Genomic DNA, 19723 nt, shown 5'->3' on the forward strand with positions numbered 1-19723 from the left:
CTCGGCCACTGCGAACAGGGCAGCAGACATGGCAGGGCCATGGGGCAGGGCCTATCATGGCTGCCACCCCTGGGCACCTCGGCCCGCGCCTTCTACAAGGCTGGCCTGCCCGCCCTCATGCTATGAATTCTGGAATGATCCCGGACCTCCCGGACCCCCAGGCTCCCTGCCAAAACTGGGCACACGAGATCTCCAGCTTCTGGTCCGGTCTGAAGGCAGACAAGCTAGAGTACGCAAAGATTTGTACAGAGATCGCAACCTGCAATTCCTAGAAGTGAAGCTGCCCAAGAGACCACCACTGGACAACGCACCCCCCCAACAACTAAGACAGTACATATCTAAATTCGTGTTTGAAATGACATGTCTTCGTAACAAAGGTTTCTCTCCTTGTGCATTAATGACCATGTTTATGTGTATATTTAAAGTTTGGTAACAGTAACTTTAAGGCTAAATTCTTACTAGTCAAAGTTAAATGAAAAAGGTTTTCAACGTAATTCTCATAAAGATAAAATTAACTTACATTTAAAGTCTGAGGTAAAAATTAGTTAACAATCAATATATTTTAACTAAGTTGGTCTAAACAAAAGGTTAAATAGACTTGTTGATACCTTCTCTATTAGAAATGGTAGATCGCACAATGGCTATGCTAATTATTCTCATGCCTGAGGTTTCCTTTCCTGCACACACCTAGGGTGTGTCTCCATCTTGAATGGGTGTAACAAAAAGTTAAAAAGATGTTGTTGATATGTAAAAGTCTCAAATTCCTTCTCTATTAGAAATGTTAGATTGCGCTATGGTTATGCTAATAAGTTTTGTTTCATAGTAAGTATTGCAGCCAGCTGCCTTTGGGACTCTAGACCGTTCCCCACCCTCATGCAAATGCCTGTCGAGTCAAGTACGCCACCCAGAGGCAAGAAATGTTTTTTTTTAAGCTGATAAAGTTTTGCCCACAGAGGCAAAACATGGGCCCCTCAGGCCTTCCCTTGGCAGCAGTACACTGGTTCTTGTTACTTGCTTACATGTTTCTCCATGTTTGTGCCAGTTTCTTTTTTTTTAAAAAATGCCTGTACGATATAGGTTTCTGTTCACCCCACACCCTTGATACTGTAGTCATTTAGTTAAAAAGAAAAGGGGGAATTGTTGTATGCTTTACATTGGGTTGTTCTAGCTCTCCCCCTGCCAAGAAAATTTGGATCAGTCCTGCTAGTTTCACGGGCCCGCTTGGCCCCGCCCCAAGGAACCCCGAGAGGGTTCCAGAGTTCCAGAGTTGCAGAATTCGAGAGTGCTTGGCGCCGTCGTGGGGGAAAGAGGCAACAGAGTTCTGTTTGGTGATTAGTTTGGGTTAGTTTATGAATCGTTGTTCCTGAATAAAGAAATTCAGCTTCCCTGCCCAGCCGTATGTCTCTAGTCGTCTGTTACCTGCCCATGAAGCTAGCCCGGCCAGCTAGAGCATCCGAATTTTAACAACAATATGGAACAGCGCAGAGCCATTTTGTAGCAAGTAGTGAAGGTAGCTTCCAGTGCCAGAGGAATGAGAAGGGAATCTGATTCAGGGGTTTTAGCCTTTTGATATTCAGGCAAGGACATGTCAAAAAACAGAAAGTCCAAACCCAACGTCCACCCCTCCACTAAGATATATATATAAATAAAGAAAATTCTAGAGATTATAACAATAGCACCAACAGCTGGCTACAATAACCAGCACAATAAATGTGTAAGCAGATAGAGTTTAAGAATTTATTTAGGTGTACCCCACTAGGGAAAGATAGAAATAGGTTGGGGGTATGGATCCACCTGCCAATGCCCATGTCCAGAGGAGAGGCAATTTTAGAAGGCAGAACTCCCACTTTCTGTACCCCATAAAGAATTTTAGTCCATATTCCCAGTGTGGGAGAAGAGATAGGAGGAAGAGGATAAAAGGGCTCTGAACTCCAGCTCCGTCAGGACCTAGAAAGAGAGGAGGAAAAAAAAAAAAAAAGAACATCAGGGGTGGGTGGTAGTGCACCTGGTTGAATGCTCATGTTACAATGCACAAGGACCCAGGTTTGAGCTCCTGACCCCCACCTGCAGGGGGAAAGCTTCACAAGTGGGGAAGCAGGGGTGCTGGTGTCTCTCTTCCTTTCTAGCTCCCCCATACTCTCTATTTCTGGCTGTCTCTATCCAACAAACAAATAAAAAATTTTCAATAAAAAAGGACATTTGGATGTAATAATAGGGTTATATGTGTAGCTAGGAAAGGAAGACAGGACCTTAAGGGGATAGAGGGCAATTATATACAAATATAGACACATAATTACAGAAATAATAATTATTAACCCATGTCTGCAACCTTAAGAGAACTGCAGTATCTTACAATAAAGGGATTGGGGATTCAGAACTCTGGTGGTGGGAACGGTATGGAATTATACCCCTGTTGACATGTAATTTTGTAAATATATATTAAATCACTAATAAAATCTTAAAAATGAAAAAAAAAACAATGAAGCAACTCTGTAAAACTGGAGACCCCATCAAAAGGTTGAATGTAGTATCTGAGGGGTGGGGGTAGATATCATAATGACTATGCAAACACTCTCATGCCCGAGGATCCAAAATCCCAGGTTAGGAACATATAGTTGCTTAGTACTCTCCATACTGCTCCTGTGTAGTGCTAGGGATTGAAGCCAGGGTCTCACACATTTTAAGGTAAACTGAGTTGCCTATTGACCTATTTTTGTTTCTAAGCTTACAGAAAGTTCTTGAAATTATAAGTGTCATACAAAGAAAGACTTTGAACTCTGAGAATTGTGGTCTTAACTGATTATTCTGCTGATTCTTAATCTCTCTAAACACCAATATTAATTTGTTGAAAGGGGAGCTGTATGGCACCATTCATAGATTATCAAACATAGTTTCTGGCCAGACACTCAAAACAATGCTAATTCTCATTTTTAAATTGATAGTCTGTTCACATTTGTCAACTGATGCTTTAATGGGTTAGGAATGTTGGAAAAGCTGGGGTGTTGGGGACCTTACCATAGCAGAAGACTTTTAAAAAAAAAAAAAATTTATTTATTCCCTTTTGTTGCCCTTGTTGTTTTATTGTTGTAGTTATTATTGTTGTTGTCGTTGTTGGATAGGACAGAGAGAAATGGAGAGAGGAGGGGAAGACAGAGATGAGGAGAGAAAGATAGACACCTGCAGACCTGCTTCACAGCCTGTGAAGCGACTCCCCTGCAGGTGGGGAGCTGGGGTTCGAACCGGGATCCTTATGCCGGTCCTTGTGCTTTGCGCCACCTGCGCTTAACCCGCTATGCTACAAGCCCGACTCCCAGCAGAAGACTTTTGAAGCCCTATCCAATGTGAGTTCATTCCTTGGATGTTTGCACTCTATGAACATCTGGTTGGGTGTGGCCCAGAGTGACTCCATGGAGGCGGCAGGACCCTCATTCTCATGGACTCTGTAGCCTGTGGGTCAGGCAGCGGCTCCAGCAGAGACGCTGAAAGATGCAGAGAGCGAGAGAGTGGCAGGACCGTGTGCCGCACCCGCCTCGCCAACTGCAGCCCATAGTGGACAGGTAGACAAACAGCTTTACTTATCTGGTGGATGGGCGGGTGAGGTCCAACGTTGGTGTTAGTCCCTATTCAGGCGCCATTTTGTCGTTTTTGCCGGGCTGGCTTCGCAGGCGGGGGACAGAGACGACCAGAGACTCATGGCTGAGCTTTGAAGCAGTATCTCTTTATTGACGAGCAGGGATGCGGTTCAAAAAACTAATCTAATCTAATCTAATCACAACCCAATTCTGTCCTCCATCTCTCTCCTCTGGCGGAAGAGTCAGGAACAAAGGAAATATGTACGATAGGGGGCGGGGAGAAGAAAGAAGTGCGAACCAGGGATGACTAAACCTTATGTCCCAGAAGCAGGTGGGGGAAGACCAAACCAATATTCCGGAGGCAGGGGGTGCCCAGCCAACAGTGGACGTGCAAACAGAACACAGAGTAAGCAACACAAACGAACCCATTGTGATGATAAAATCAGAAGGCTTCACAAGCAGAATCTAGAAGCATACCAATAGTTGGGAATTGGTGGGAGGCAGAACTAATCTGAGGAGAGCCCCAATTTAACATCTAGAATATGTACTTACAGGTTTGACACTTCTCATGTGCCTTTTCTTTTTTTTCATATATTTCTAGTTGCAATGATGGTGATAATGTCTTTGAAGGTTGTGAAGACTAGTGTTGATTTGCAAGGGTGTATTCCAGACTTTGAGGTCTTTTTGAAGTATCAACTAGCTACAGGGAGCTATCCTGGGGATCTGCTGCTATTTTGCCCCTCCTTCCCCACCTCAAACCTTGCTTCTGACTCCTGAACTCCTGCATGGTGTACAGCAGTGGTGTATTCAACTAACTTGTGCAGTCTGTCCTCAAGTTTGACACCTTCCCGTTCTGTAGCCATGGCTCAGATGCTCAAACATTCCAGGTACAGGAAGAAGAGTCACAATGAGGTAAAATCTTTCACAATGAAGTAAAATCTTTGCATTCTTTGGTGGGAGAAGTAGCATAATGGTTATGCAAAGATACTCTCATGGCTGAGGCTCCAAGGCCTCTGGTTCAATGCCCCCCATTACTACCATAAACCAGAGCTGAGCAGTACTTTGATAATAAATAAATAAACAAATAAAATACTTGCATTCCTTTATTCTGCTTAGTGGGCACTTTTCTGCCCAATTTACTTCCCATTTGTTTTATAGAGTGAAATTCCAGGCCCCTTAGGCCAAGTGCCATGGATTCAACTAGTGGGAGAGCTTTCTGAGGAGCATGCAGCTTCCCTGCAGTAGATCAGCTTGCCCACTTGCTCTGGGAACTTAGCAGCAGTTATTTTTCAATATAAATGTAAGTTCAGTGACTGAGTTTCTGGGAGTTTGGCTCATACAAGGAACTATTTCCCACCCCGTAGAAGCAGGGTTAAATCCCAGATTCAGGGTCAATGCAAGCTCAAGCCCTCGGCAATTTCCTGGATTACCACTGAGGATTCTCTCCCATATACATTTTCAATAAACGACAAAAGACCACTGAGACTTAGAAATGGTTTCAGATTACAGGTGTTAACTATAATGTTCAAAAATTTAGGTGGACATTGTAGAAATAATGCTAACAGCTTTTTCCCCCCTCTCATATGTCAACAGAGCCAACTTCTTGGTTGGATCAAATGACAGAAAAAAGGAGGTGTATATGAACCTCCTGGAGGATCAGTTTTTCAGTGCCTTCCTAACCCCTAATCTAAATCTAAACCTCTAAACAAAGAACTAGTTAGTACTGTGTATCCCTGACACACTTGTGGTGTTATTCAAAGGCAAGTATTTCTAAATGCCAGGGTTTAAAGGGAGGAACCCCAGCCTGCTTCTGGTGGAATTGGAGAGCACCCAGGTAATTAATGAGCAAGTACACAGATTACTACTTCAAAAACTGAAATTATTTGTCTCTCCCACTGCAATCTTTCCCCAGCTCAGAGTAAAGAATCAGGGTCTGAGTGCCTATTGCTGACTCTAGGTGACCTTGAATAGACTAGCCTCAATAAGACTTAATGTACCAGCTCACCTAGCCAGCTAAAACATACAGCCCATAATGTTACAGGAGTCAGTGAAAATGTATTTAAGGACTTGGCTCAGTGCTCACATGTCGCAAACACTCCATAAATGATAATGATCATTATTACAAATAAGAATAAACAACAAAGGACACAGCAGTAAAAGGTGAATGCATTTAAAAACTGTGATAAGAAATAGTAATTGAATAGGGCCCCAAAGAAGACAGACAATAATTACAGCTCTCAAACACCAGCTACATGTATCCTATAAAGACCAAGAATGACTGCAGCTGTCACCAGACAACAGTATCTATAAAGTATCTTCTTTTTATTTAAGTTAAACATTTTTTCAAGGATGGTTTCCATCTATAAAATGGAAAATGTACAAGCCCTGTACAGCAGTTCTTTTAAAAATCAACTGGAAAAAAGTACCAAACTATATTTTGAATTTGCAAAACATACTCACAGATACCATTACTGTAGCTTTTATGAAGACGTAAGGAAGACCATCACACAGAAGACAACTAACTTTGCACACTTTGCTCAAACGGCTTTTAGGAAAGAATCTTTATTTGTAGAAACAGGAGTGGGGGGGTAGAGTAGTCCTGATGACTAAAAAATAATGCAGCCATAGTAAGTCACTTTGGCACACTGTGTCATGTAAACATAAACATAGCTCACCTTGAGGGAGCCCTCATAGCCCATCTTTGCTCATTCAAGGTCACTGCTCTCATCAGCTTAGGGATGGGCAGGGCTTCCCAAGAGACTGAATGAACCTGTCCCAGGGGTACAAAGGCTGGCAGGACTTATGTGTACAGGGAAAGATTTCATCAAGAGATTTTATCAAGAACTGGATTGTGATGTGTTTTATATCAAAGATAGTTTTATTTTTCATCAAGAGAATTATTTTTTCCCCTAACAGTAGCATTATTTCACAGGTGGAAAAGTCTAATAAGGGGATCCAGATCCTCTGGTCAAGTATACCACACAGTGACACAGTCTGTCCACTATTTCACACTCTCACCCATCCCCATTCAACAGCCTTGCACAAGTCCTTAGAGCTTTTTCTAAGAACCCACTTGTACTTTTAAGACTAAAGATGTAAGTGTGCAGAGTTAATCCAGTTATGGTTTCTCTGTCCACTAAAATATACTTGTATGCTTAATGGGGGGTGGGGGGGTGGGGGCAGAAAGAGAAAGACAGGACAGAATCATCCAGTCAGGTAGGTCTCCACACCCAAGCCCACTGTCATATAGTAACCACAGGTGGGCCTTTTGTAGTAGAGGAAGAGAAGTCAACAATGTTTACTTGTCTAAAATAAATCAGAGTAGCATATAAACAATCAAACTAAAAGAACCTTCTGGGGCAACTTCTCACTCTGGAGTCTCCAGTCCTTCCAAAAAAGGCCTTAAAGATGCACATCTATGAAGCATGTCCCACCACACAGCAACTCTTGGGATATTGGACACATTTAGCCTCTTGGGGGCTGTTCTAGAAAGGTCAGTGTAGAAAGAAGGGGGGCAGCAATTACAAAATTAATTAAGGAATCATTGGTTTGTTACTGCAAATGGGGACACTGCAAATGCAGGGAGAATTTGACAAGGATGTTTTGAGTTCTTGAGACAAGGAACCCAAGCATCTCTTCCTGCTATGACTTAGTTTATCACTGTCTCATGGTTTATGCTGACATCTGCTTCCTAACCACAAGGCTCCTGCTTTGTGCCCTAAATACCCAACGTCAATAACCAAGGTGTTTGGTTTCCAGCTTTACTAATTCTTGACACAAAGCTCCTGAGGTAGTCACCTGGACCTGTGGGGTGGTATGAGGGGAGAGTGGCAGGCCAGTTCCAGGGACTAGGGTACCTTGACAGTACTGCTAGTGCACCAGAATTATCAAGTGCAAGCCTGCCAGCTTCCTACTGTCATTGGGTGCTGTTAGATTAGTTTTCTTTTTCCTTAGAGAAAAGAAATTAAATTTAAACAGACTCAAAATAATATCTGTCAAATAAGTAGCACATCTAGGTTTATGGATATCAAAAGCACACAAAGCGGATTTCTGCACATAGCAGTCACTCCCAAGATGAAGCTGAACAGAGAGGCCATGGCCAAAAGCTGGAGATCTAGGGACTCTAGACATTGCTAGCTCTAGGGCCAGATGCAGGAGAGATCTCAGTTAGCCATAGTAGCACCTACTCATGGATAAGCCTCCAGGGGACAAAGGAGACCATTTCCTCCCTCCAGAAGACTCTGGCCCCACAGGACTCCAGTCCTTCCTCTTCATGCTGTGAACTGCTCTGTGGAGAATTTACATGATGAAGATTACCTATAGAAACTATAGGGAACTGCCCATACATTCTTTCTTTATATATATTTATATTTACTGTCCCGCCATAGAAAAGTTCATATTCAAATATAGCAAGAACATCATGGGGTGGGGCGGGATGGGGGGAAAGGATACACGACTCTGAGCTAGGAAGACAACTGGGAACATAGGAGTGGTGGATGTGGTGGGTATAATATAAACCAGCAAACAAAGTGATGTGATTCAATTCTGTGGAAACCATACCATACTGAGATTTTGATGGGATCAAAAGTGGAGAATTCCAAAGAGTTCTCCTTGCTATAATGGAGCAAATACATCCCATCCTTCCTTCACCTTGTATGAGCTCAGGCCAACTTTCTACTGCTCCTTTGCCTCTGTGGCTAGGGATGTTGCTCAGCAGAAGCTGGGAAGAGGTGGGGCATCGTATGCCCTGGAAAAGGGCCTGGCTGTGTCCTGTGAGATGAGAACAGTTCTCTTCTCTTGCCTCTGTTGGGTCTGTTCAATCCCCCTTGTTTTGCTGAAGTTCTCTGATTTTCAGACCACGATGGAATACTGAGGTATATAGTTCTGTGGAAAGTTTAAGAAACATAATCAAGTACATGATCATCAAACTCAGCTGGATGGTGCAGAAGGATGGCCTGGTCTCCTGGCTCTCCTACTGCTGCAGGTTCAGTGAGAACTTCCATTGCTGAGACAGGGTAGGGCTGCAAACCTCTACGCTGAGGCCCCCAGCCTTGGCTGTACGGCTGTCCAGGCAGAGATTGCTGCCTACATGTCGCAGCTTGGAATTGCCTTCGATCTGTTCCCATTTCTGTAAGAGACAGGTATAAAATATGAACCTATACCTTATAATATGAATATAAATAAAATATGGTTTCAAAGTTTTGTTGATGTATTAAAACAAATGATGTGTGTATGTGGGGGTCTGTGATCATAAAAGTAAGAGGTAGTAACAACCAAAGACAAGCCAGTCACAGCTACAGTTGAGGGTCCAGAAAAGAAATGTGTTCTCTGCCTTGGTTTACAACTTAAATCCTCCTCTCTGGGTCCTATGCAAGACTATGTCTATGTCCTATCATTGCCCCCTCCTGAGTGTCTCCCTATTCAAGCTCTAGTGCTCAGAGGATTTGCCCCACATCAGTTATCATCATAAGGATTACATAATTTTTTGTAAGGAGACAACATTAATTCACAGTATGGCTCATCTGGTTACATTTCTCTTCAAAGCTGACCCAGCTCAACAAGGCCACATTCCTTGCCTTGGCTATTGGGAAGCAACACTGCCTGGAAGCCTGACCAGAAGAGTGGAAACAGAAGGGAAATAGGGGAAAGAGGAAAGAGAATAGGGGATATGGGGAAAAGGGAATGGTAAAAGAGGAAAGGGGAAAAGGAAAAATATAGAAAAGGGGAAGGGAAGAAGATGCTTGTGTAATGAGCTCATCATGTCAAGAAACACATTTCTTCTGTGTTATATCTTCTATTCTGATGTGTGAGCTCCTGGATGGACTAGGAGCAAGTGATACTGATAAATCCTGAACCACCCTCTCATAAACCTCTTACTTTATTGTTTATCCCTATGCAAAATCTTTTTTTATTTTTATTACTACAGCACTGCTCAACTCTGGCTTATGGTGGTAGTACAGGGGATTGAACCTGGGACTTTGGAGTCTCCTTGCATAACCATTATGCTATCTACCCTCACTTAAATCTGTTTGTTCTTAAAAAGAAAATGTAACAAATTTCTCTCCTAAATCCTTTATTAATTAATGTAGTCTGTGACTCTAGTTAGTTTTTTTTAATTTATTTTATTTTTCTTATATCTGATAGGACAAAGAAAAATTGAGAAGAGGGGTGGGGTATAGCATAATGGAATCTCATTTTGCTCTCTGGAAGGGCTCTGCCTGTCATGTATCAAAGCATTTGTTAAATGATGAGTCTGAAACCCTCCCCTACCCCATCTCTGGAAGAAAGCCAGTAAAACTGAACTCATTGCTATGAGAGGGCTATGGTAGGGTGGGGCAGATTTATGAGATATAGAGGCCCTACTCAAACAGCTTCCCATACTGCTCTCTAACAGGCTAAGTCTTGGTGTTCACAATCAAACAGATTTTCACTTACACACTCCCCATATTCAGAAAATGCTTGCAGGTCTTTTCCATTTCCTGATATGAGCTTCTAAAGCAGAGGTGAGGAATATATGACCCATGGGACACATAATGCCCACTAATCACTTGGTCTGACCCTGCTAAGGCAACCAGAGCCTTTTTTTTTTTTTAACTCCAATTGCCACCAGGGTTCTTATTGGGGCTTGGTGCCTGCATGACAAATCAATTGCTTACAATGGCTATTTTTTACTTTTGTTTCTTTTTTTGACAGAGAGAGGCTTTTTTTTTTGGGGGGGGGCATAGACAGAGAGGGAGAGAAAGAAATACCTGCAGCATGGCTCTAGCTGAGTGTTGAGTTTGAGCCTAGTCATGTTTTCAGCATAGTGTGTGGGCTACTGTATGTCTGTGTGGTCTGCCCTTTGGTTTGGGTTCTACAGAGAAGCTGTTGGTTACAAGGCACTATAATTTGTTGTGGTCCCTCTTTGCTCCTGGGTCTGAGATTTGCTATCACATGTAGGGGTGTGAAGAGATGGGAACTTACAGGGCTCCAGCTACTAAAGCCTAGCACTCAGACAGATATTTATAAGGCATCAGCATCCCCATGTCTCTGATGTTCTCTGACATTACCAAATAATTCTAGGGTACCTGGGAATTAAGGCTGCTACAAAAAAAAATCCTTTCAGAAAAAGGATTACCTTGCACCACACCATGAAGAGCACATTACTTGATCACCCTGCCACACCCCACCCACCACCACCTCATGATGTCCAGCTCCTAGCAGGTCCTTTCAAACTTCCAAGGGAGTTGAAGAGATAGCACAAAATATGGCCCCTGTCTTTTTAGTTAAGTTAGAGGGGGAGGATCAAGTAAAAGAAGCCCAGTCAAGAGACTATGCAAAGACAACCCAGGAGGTATGAAGCAATCCACAGAAAGTAGAGAAGAGAAAGAAAACCACCCAGAGCTGGATGCTGTGGGAGATAGTCCAGTCTTTGCAGTCAGGCCTATGCTTCTCACAAATCTCATGATCTCAGCCAAACCAGAATTTACTGAGTGCCTAATACATACTAGAGATTCCATAGCATATGGGGGATACAGAAATGAGAGAAGAATTTAAATGGAGCTCAGGAGACATGGGCATCCTTAGATGCTCAAAGACTGTACCTGTCTGCTGTCATTTTCTCGGCAGCCCTGCAGCTTTATAAGTGATCCAGGTGCCCGGTCCACCACAGTCAGGCATAAGTCCATGTGCTTCACTGACTTCTCCTTTGTCAATGCCCATTCCTGAAACATAAAACTGGAGGTCAGAAGTATGCCACATACAGTGCTGTGTAAAGATAAAAGAAGTTGAAAAAGGGTCACCCTAAAGTAGAAATGGGTCATTCTGGGAACTGAGGTCCAGTATTTCAGAACCAACTCTGAGCCAACCAATTACTTTGTTTTTACATTCTCCTTCCTCCATTGCCCCCACACCAGATTACCTTTTTCCTAATAACAATTGGGGAAGATTGGGAGCAGGAGTTCAAAACTGATCCGATTAATGGAAAAGTATTTGTAGAACCAAAGATGAACTGCATTAAAATATTTTGGCCCCAAGATACAAATAGTGATATTTCCTCCCTCCCTCCCTTTTTTATTTTATCTTTTTCCTTTTCAGAAGAGAGACAGAGAAAGTAGAGAAACACACACACACACACACACCACGGCACCAGGGGGGGCCAGGCTCAAAACTAGGTTGCACACGTGGGAGAATCACATTTTCTATCCCTAAAGGTGAACTGTGTTTACTTACAACATGAACAGTTCAGGGTCAACAGTTCCACCTTTACATTCTACTGTATTTACTGTCGAATGTAAAACATTAATCCTCAAATAAAGGGGAAAACTTTTTTTTTTTTTTTTTGCCTCCAGGGCTCAGTGCCTGCACTACAAATCCACTGCTCCTGGAGGCCACTTTTTCCCTTTTGTTGCACTTCTTGCTATTATTATTGTTGGCTAGGACAGAGAGAAATCGAGATGGGGAGAGAAAGATAAGACACCTGCAGACCTGCTTCACTGCTTGTGAAGTGACCCCCCCTTGCAGGTGGGGAGCTGGGGGCTTGAACTGGGATCCTTACGCCGGTCCTTTGTGTTATGTGCGCTTAACCCACTGCACTACCACTAGCCCCTCTCATATTACTTTAGAATGATTCTCTGCTACATTTTGCAAGTGTAGGCTGGAAATAGTACATACACATGTGGATTGTAATGTGTGGGATTTATGGCATGTGGCAAATTTAAGCAAAAATATAATGTGTAGCCTCCAAATTGAGCACTAAGTTGATATACTAACACGAAGTTCTGGGATATCCCTAGGAATAAATCTACACATTAATATATACATACCACATACCTAACATTTGTTGGGAGCCCTTTATACAATAGCCCCATGAAAGACAACTATTATCTTATTATCTCTTCCTTATAGAAAAGTACACAGATCTGGGGTGGGTGGAGGAGGGAGGTCCTGGAAAAGCATGACAGAGGAGAGGGGGTTGTACTGTTATGTGGAAAACTGAGAAATGTTACGCATGTACAAACTACTGTATTTACTGTTGAATGTAAAACATTAATCCTCAAATAAAGGGGGGAAAAAAAAGAATGGCTTTATTGGAAAAGTAGAAAATGAGAAATCATATAGAGCTGGGCCTCCCTAGAAAGGAATAGTGAATAATAGCTCATATGTCAGGTGAGCTCATACAGGATTGTGAAATAGTTACATTTCCTTAAGCCCTCTTTTCTCCCCCACTATCACATTAGCATATGCATGTCACACAAGATGTAAAAGTCTACTTCTAGCTCCACAGATGGTTTTTTGTTAGCTTGGTTGGTTTTTGTTTAAAAATAAATAAATAAAATGGCCAGACTATTATGTGTTCTAAATTTTAAAGAACACTGGAGCTTGGTTCTAGCACCCATCATTACTGCAGTTTTTAAGACTATACATTTTTGTGGCTGGGAGAATAGCTCAACTGGTGAAGCAACTGATTTGCATCTCTAAGATCCTGGTTCCATCCTGGGTGCTGCACATACCAGAATGTTGCTGTGACTTCTGTTTCTGGTGAAAAAAAAAAAAAGCCCCCAAGAACAATGAAGTCCTCAAAGCAGTAAAATGCCATAGCCATAAAATAATCCAGTCAAGCCAAAATTCTAGGAGTGAATCTGTCCTTTTTCTTCAACTCTCAAATGCAATCTATACTTTTAATATGCATCTTAATTCATATGTTGTCCTACAATGACCTTTAGGAACCACCAATGACCTCTTCTAACTTAATCTTCATTTCTCTGTTCAAATCACACTAGACTCTCTTCCCGTCTACCAAGTTCGTCGCTACTTCAAGGCATTTGCATTACTTTTTTTCTCAAAAAATGCTTCTCTGACTTTTTTCCTGGCAAGTTCATCCTCACCCTTCAAGACTGCAGCTCTTTCCAAACAGGTTTATCTTAAATGAACCTAACCAAATGAATTATTTAATTGCAAATTACAATTCTATGATGAATTTTTGGAAACACTTCACTTATAAGGTTTATGTGTGTGTTTAGAAAGGTCATAAGACACAACCACATAGATAAAAAAGGAAATTTAAGACATACTATATCATAAAGAGCAGAACATGGTCAGTAATCAGGATAAAGGTTTTGTGAACAATACACAGTTAATGAATTATTAATAAACTACTTTATAATGAAGGTCTGAAAAGTGCTGAAAAAGGAGGGGTGTGGGGCAAGCAGTAATAGAAAGTTGAACATTTTGGGGGTCAGGCTGTAGCACAGCAGGTTAAGCGCACATGGAGCAAAGTGCAAGGACCAGCATTAAGGATCCTGGTTCGAACCCCTGGCTCCCCACTGGCAGGGGGGTCACTTCACAAGTGGTTAAGCAGGTCTGCAGGTATCTGTCTTTCTCTCCTCCTTTCTCAATTTCTCTCTGTCCTATCCAACAACAACAACAGCAATGACAACAACAATAATAATGACAACAACAAGGGCAACAAAGTGGGAAAAAATGGCCTCCAGGAGCAATAGTGCAGGCACCGAGCCCCAGCAATAACCCAGGAGGCAAAAAACAAACAAACAAAAAAAAACCTGAACATTTTATATTCTTCACAAAAATCATTCACATGGTCAACACACAGAGAAAAAGTACCTACTCACCTTCCCAAGAAAGAAAAAAAAAAAAGTAAACAGAGTTTGCTAATTTGCCTGACACAAACACACAAAACACACACATACACACACACACACACACACACACACTTCTTACGGGATAAAAGAGTGGAGAATATATCTACTTATTTCAAAAATTAAATAGGACAATCTGAAAAAACAGGGAATTAAAGAGCAAAGAAGATGAATGAGTGTGGCTAAAGTCAGAAGGGAAACCTGCTTTGGGTAGGGACAGGGAAGTAAGATTTCTGACCTTCACTTGGGAGTTCTAACTTGGATCTTTTAAATGGATAAAAATGTGAGCCCTGGGAGTCGGACGGTAGCACAGGTTAAGCGCAGGTGGCGTTAAGCGCAAGGACCAGTACAAGAATCCTGGTTCGAGCCCCCGGCTCCCCACCTGCAGAGGAGTCGCTTCATGGGGAGTGAAGCAGGTCTGCAGGTGTCTATCTTTCTCTCCCCCTCCCTGTCTTCCCTTCCTCTCTCCATTTCTCTCTGTTCTATCCAACAATGATGACATCAATAACAATAACAACTACAACAATAAAAAAAGGGCAACAAAAGGGAATGAATAAATAAATATTTTTTAAAAATGTGAGCCCTGAGGATCTAGAATCAGTGAGGCCTCTTCCAATTCAGAATCCACAGGATACCTTACTTATCCCCAACTCCATGTTTCTTTTTCCTATATGCCCAAGAAAGTTGCTGTAACACATGCATTCATTTTCCCATGCAGACATTTATGCAACTGCTCAATGACTATCCATAGCACCCCTGAAAGAGCCTAAGAGCTCTCATGGGATTGGGTATAAGGAGGAGACAGGTAAGCCTGAGCTCTTAGAAATCTCACTCTTGCAGAAAGAATATGTAACACAGAAGCCAATGTATTATATAACTTCAGGCATGATTAAATGTCAGAGAGAAATTGTTTCAGGGGACAGAGGGAAGGAATACATGTTTTTAAAATAATTTTTTTAAATTTTATTTTAGATAGAGATGAGAAAAGAGGGAAGGGGTGGAGGGAGGAAAGGAGAGAGAAAGAGAGAGAGAGGTAAAGGTGGAGAGAGGGAGGGAGGGAGAAAATGAGAGAGGAAGGAGAGAGAGAGAGAGAGAAAATATGAATGGGACAGTGACCACAGTACCATATCTACCTTTAATGTGGTGGTTGTGGGGGGTCATGCACATGACAAAGCAGCACACTATTCAAATGAGCTATTTCACCAGGTAGGAACAAATCTATTAAAAAAGCTTCATTGTTCCGAGAGAATAACTTAGATCCTTGTATGTTAACTCTCTTCTCAGCCACCAGGTTCCATATGCTAGCAAGATGTGACCAGAATTACCTGGACAGACAACCCCACCAATGTGCCTTGGAGCTCCACTTCCCCAGAGCCCTTCCCCACTAGGGAAAGAGAGAGACAGGTTGAGGGTATGGATCGACCTATCAATACCCATGTTCATAGGGGAAGCAATTACAGAAGCCAGACCTTCCACCTTCTGCATCCCACAATGACCTTGGGTCCATATTCCCAGAGGGTTAAAGAATAGGGAAGCTATCAAGGTAGGGGATGGGATATGGAGAACTGGTGGTGAGAATTGTGTGGAGTTGTACCCCTCTTATCCTATGGTTTTGTCAATGTTTCCTTTTTATAAATAAATAAATAATAATATCAATAAACCAAAAAAAAAAAAAGAAGCTTCATTGTTTAATACCTACGTCACCTTGGAAGAAATTACCTGTTTCTTTTTTTTCTTATTGATATCTTAGTTGTTGGATAGGACAGAGAGAAATGAAGAGAGGAGGGGGAGACAGGGGGGGGGAGAGAAAGATAGACACCTGCAGACCTGCTTCACCACCTGTGAAGAGACAACCCTGCAGGTGGGGAGCCAGGGGCTCGAACCGGGATCCTTATGCCAGTCCTTGCACTTTGCACTACCTGCGCTTAATACTGCCTGACTCCTGAAATTACGTGTTTCTAGGAAAGTTTTCGTCACAGAGCCACTGGTGAAAAGGGGTATTAATGAAAGTCTGAAAAATCCTAGAGCAGAGGAACATACTTGGCTTTATTCTATGAAATACTCCCCAAATTTGAGCATCATGATTCTGGATCCTGTCCCTAGCTATCTCCAACAGTAGTTCTACAACTGAGTTCCACACAATTATTTTTTGGGAACTACCTACTGGCTCCCAAGGGTGGAAATTCAACCTTATATGACTTTTCACCCAATAGTGGGTGCTTCCAAAGCACCAGCAATGACTTGGAACAGGTCAAGAGGTTCCAGCAATCGTATGTCCATTCTAATTTTCTTCTTTGAAATATTTATCATTCCCCACCCCTCTCCAAGACCACTACAGTGCACCAAGTGCTCCATTCATGGTTAAGAGGGAAGTAATAGTGGGACAAGTCTGAATGGAGAAGGGTTCTAGGTGGATTGTGGAAGTCTGCTTTTGAAAGGTTTGCTGAAATTCAGTTAAAGCTCACAAATGTTTCTACAATCTTCTTGCTATTGTATGCTTAATTATTTTAAAACAGACTTTACAGTGAATTCCAGAACAACTAATTCAGTTATGCAAACAACAGCAATTTTCTACTTTGTTCATCTGTTGCATTTCAATGATTAGAATTTGTAAAATAAAGTTCATAAATATTTAAAAAGTGCTTTTTTGAGATGCTACTCCTAAAATAGCACCACATTAATTCCCCTACTTTCTGTGTGTCTGTTGAAGATAAGCAGGAAACCAGACCATCAACTTTAGTTTTCCAGAGACCCAGGCTCTAATTTTAGATAAATTAGAACATGCTATCAATCCTCTAGGCCCTCATCTATGTAATACCCTATTACAAAATGTGTCACTTTCTATCATTTCAGATGAGATGTATGCATCTGGTGTATGCATTGGGCTCAATGTATACACAGACAGTACACATTGGGCTTCTGGGCCAAATGTTCTACTCTTTCTTCCTCTCTCTTTCTTCCTTCCTTATTCTCCCTCCCTGCTTCAAGAAACCATGGCACTGAGCTTTCTTTCTATGCACTAGGGGGTGGGCTTGAACCTGGACTACAATATGACAAAGCAGTGCAATAAGTGAGCTATCTTGCCAACTTTAATCTTTATTTTACTTTTTAAAATATTTATTTATTCCCTTTTGTTGCCCTTGTTGTTTTATTGTTGTAGTTATTATTGTTGCTGTTATTGATGTTGTCGTTGGATAGGACAGAGAGAAACGTAGAGAGGAGGGGAAGACAGAGAGGGGAAGAGAAAGATAGACAATTGCAGACCTGCTTCACCACTTGTGAATTGACTCCCCTGCAGGTGGGGAGCTGGGGGTTTGAACTGGGATCCTTCCATTGGTCCTTGCGCTTTGCACCATCTGTGCTTAACCTGCTCCCTATTTTACTTTTTTGTTTTTGTTTTTGAGAGAAACACAGAGAAGGGTGAAAAATAAAGGGGAAGACAAGACTGAGAAGGGAGGAATACACAAGACTACTGTGCTGTCTGTGGAGGTCCCCTAGTGCTGGTTCTAGGACTTGAACCCCTAGCCTCAATCATAGCAAAGTGCAGATTTTACTGGTTGAGATATCCTCCAGTCCCTACATATGCCAATTAAAACTAACGAAGCACTAGTAGTTAATCAGATGTGACTTGTGGCTACTGTCCTAGACAGTACACATCAAGGAAAATCTCATCACCAGATAAAGTACTGCTGGATAGTGCTTATCTAGAAAGTATCTCACCAAGCCTAAACTAGATCCATAAAGGCATTTTCAGGGGTGTGTGTAAAATACAGTATGTCACCTTAGGGCCTTGCTATTACTTCCTGTTGGGTCCATTCCTGATGGAATATTTTAATTGTTTAACTACTTGTTTAGAATTATCACTTCAGGTGCTTTCAAATTATCCAGGGCTCTCTGATTCTAGACTAATTAAATTAGGCTTTCTGGGCAGTGGCCCTGGTATCAGTCATCTTCTGAAAGCTCTTGGGGCAATTTCAGTGTGTAGTCATTGGGAGCGGTGGACTAAGCAGAGATCTATGGCTCTGAAAGGTATGACAATGTCCTTCTAACCTATAAATACTACTACTTTCAATGGCCCAATGCAGCATTGGGCACTGCAGTTATGTAGCTCCAATTTTACCGAAGATGAAGAAAAAGTCCCTTTGTGAGGACTATAAAAGTCTCACTATAGCACAAAACGAAAGAGTGAGAATGAAGCACCATGTTTCTGTGGCCCTTCCTATTTTAAAAATTTCAGTAGCAGTGTATACAACCAGTTCCCATATATTTATGTGTCTGTGGGGAAGAAACACATGGTTTCTTGCATCTGTAATATCTCAGCTGAGCAGCTTCCCTGGCCCAATTTTTGAGAGAGAGAGAGAGAGAGAGAGAGAGGAGAAGAGAAGAGAGATAGAGAGAAGAGCAGAGAAACAGAAAAAAAGGTGATATCATAGCACAACTTCACCATCCATGGAATTCCCACAGTGCCACTCATGGTATACACATGAGGTATAAGAACTTGAACCCAAGGCCTACAGTAAGGTACTGAGTGAGGTATTTCCGTACCCTGACCATACAGACTTGTCTTGTTTTTCTTAACAGCCTATGCTGATTACTAGGGTCAGCTTCATGTAGACTGAGCTCTGATCAGCATTGTCATTTCTGTTCACAATGAGGAACAGCTGCGCCTGGGTGGCCCGCTACAATGAGAAAAGCTCAAGGGTCCATAAATATGATGATGCCTGTATTTATCATACAAGCAAAATGTCCTTTAGACTTAAAGGCCATTGAATGAATTTTTTTTTTGTGTGTGTTAAGATCAAGTCCAGGCTTTGTACATGGAAGGTATACACATTACTGCTGAGTTACACCCCCAGTTTAAAAGTGGGTGGTGTTAAAAATTATATGGGGTGGGAGTCGGGCATAGTGCAGTGGGTTAAATGCAGTTGGTGCAAAGCACAAGGACTGGTATAAGGATACTGGTTCGAGCCCCCGGCAGTGGGGAGAGTCACTTCATAGGCAGTGAAGCAGGTCTGCAGGTGTCTTATCTTTCTCTCCTCCTCTCTGTCTTCCCCTCTTCTCTCCATTTCTCTGTCCTATCCAACAACAATGACAGCAATAATAACAACAATGATAAGCAACAAGGGCAACAAAAGGGAAAATCAATAAATAAAATTAAAAAAAAATTATAAAAAAAATTACATGGGGGGGGTCGGGCGGTGGCGCAGTGGGTTAAGCGCATGTGGCGCAAAGCGCAGGAACCGGCGTAAGGATCCCGGTTCGAGCCCCCGGCTCCCCACCTGCAGGGGAGTCACTTCACAGGCGGTGAAGCAGGTCTGCAGGTGTCTATCTTTCTCTCCCCTTCTCTGTCTTCCCCTCCTCTCTCCATTTCTCTCTGTCCTATCCAACAACGAATTGCGTCAACAAGCAATTATAATAACCACAACGAAGCTACAACAAGGGCAACAAAAGGGGGGGAAAATGGCCTCCAGGAGCGGTGGATTCATGGTGCAGGCACCGAGCCCAGCAATAACC

The 19723-nt window shown here is 42.3% G+C and overlaps 1 protein-coding gene across 1 annotated transcript in view; it reads right to left on the reverse strand.

The window, feature by feature from the left end:
* Nucleotides 1–5873: 5873 nt before the first annotated feature.
* GALNT2 (polypeptide N-acetylgalactosaminyltransferase 2) overlaps nucleotides 5874–19723 on the reverse strand; it is a 291717-nt gene continuing 277867 nt past the window's right edge. The window contains exons 15-16 of the mRNA XM_007535130.3: nucleotides 11156–11275; nucleotides 5874–8700 (exon numbers count right to left, since the gene is read on the reverse strand). Of these exons, the coding sequence (XP_007535192.1) occupies nucleotides 8545–8700; nucleotides 11156–11275 (276 nt within the window). The 3' untranslated portion in view covers nucleotides 5874–8544. The remainder of the gene's footprint in view (nucleotides 8701–11155; nucleotides 11276–19723) is intronic.

Source organism: Erinaceus europaeus, chromosome 6 (assembly GCF_950295315.1).
Source record: "Erinaceus europaeus chromosome 6, mEriEur2.1, whole genome shotgun sequence".
In the NCBI taxonomy this organism is placed as follows: Eukaryota; Metazoa; Chordata; class Mammalia; order Eulipotyphla; family Erinaceidae; genus Erinaceus; species Erinaceus europaeus.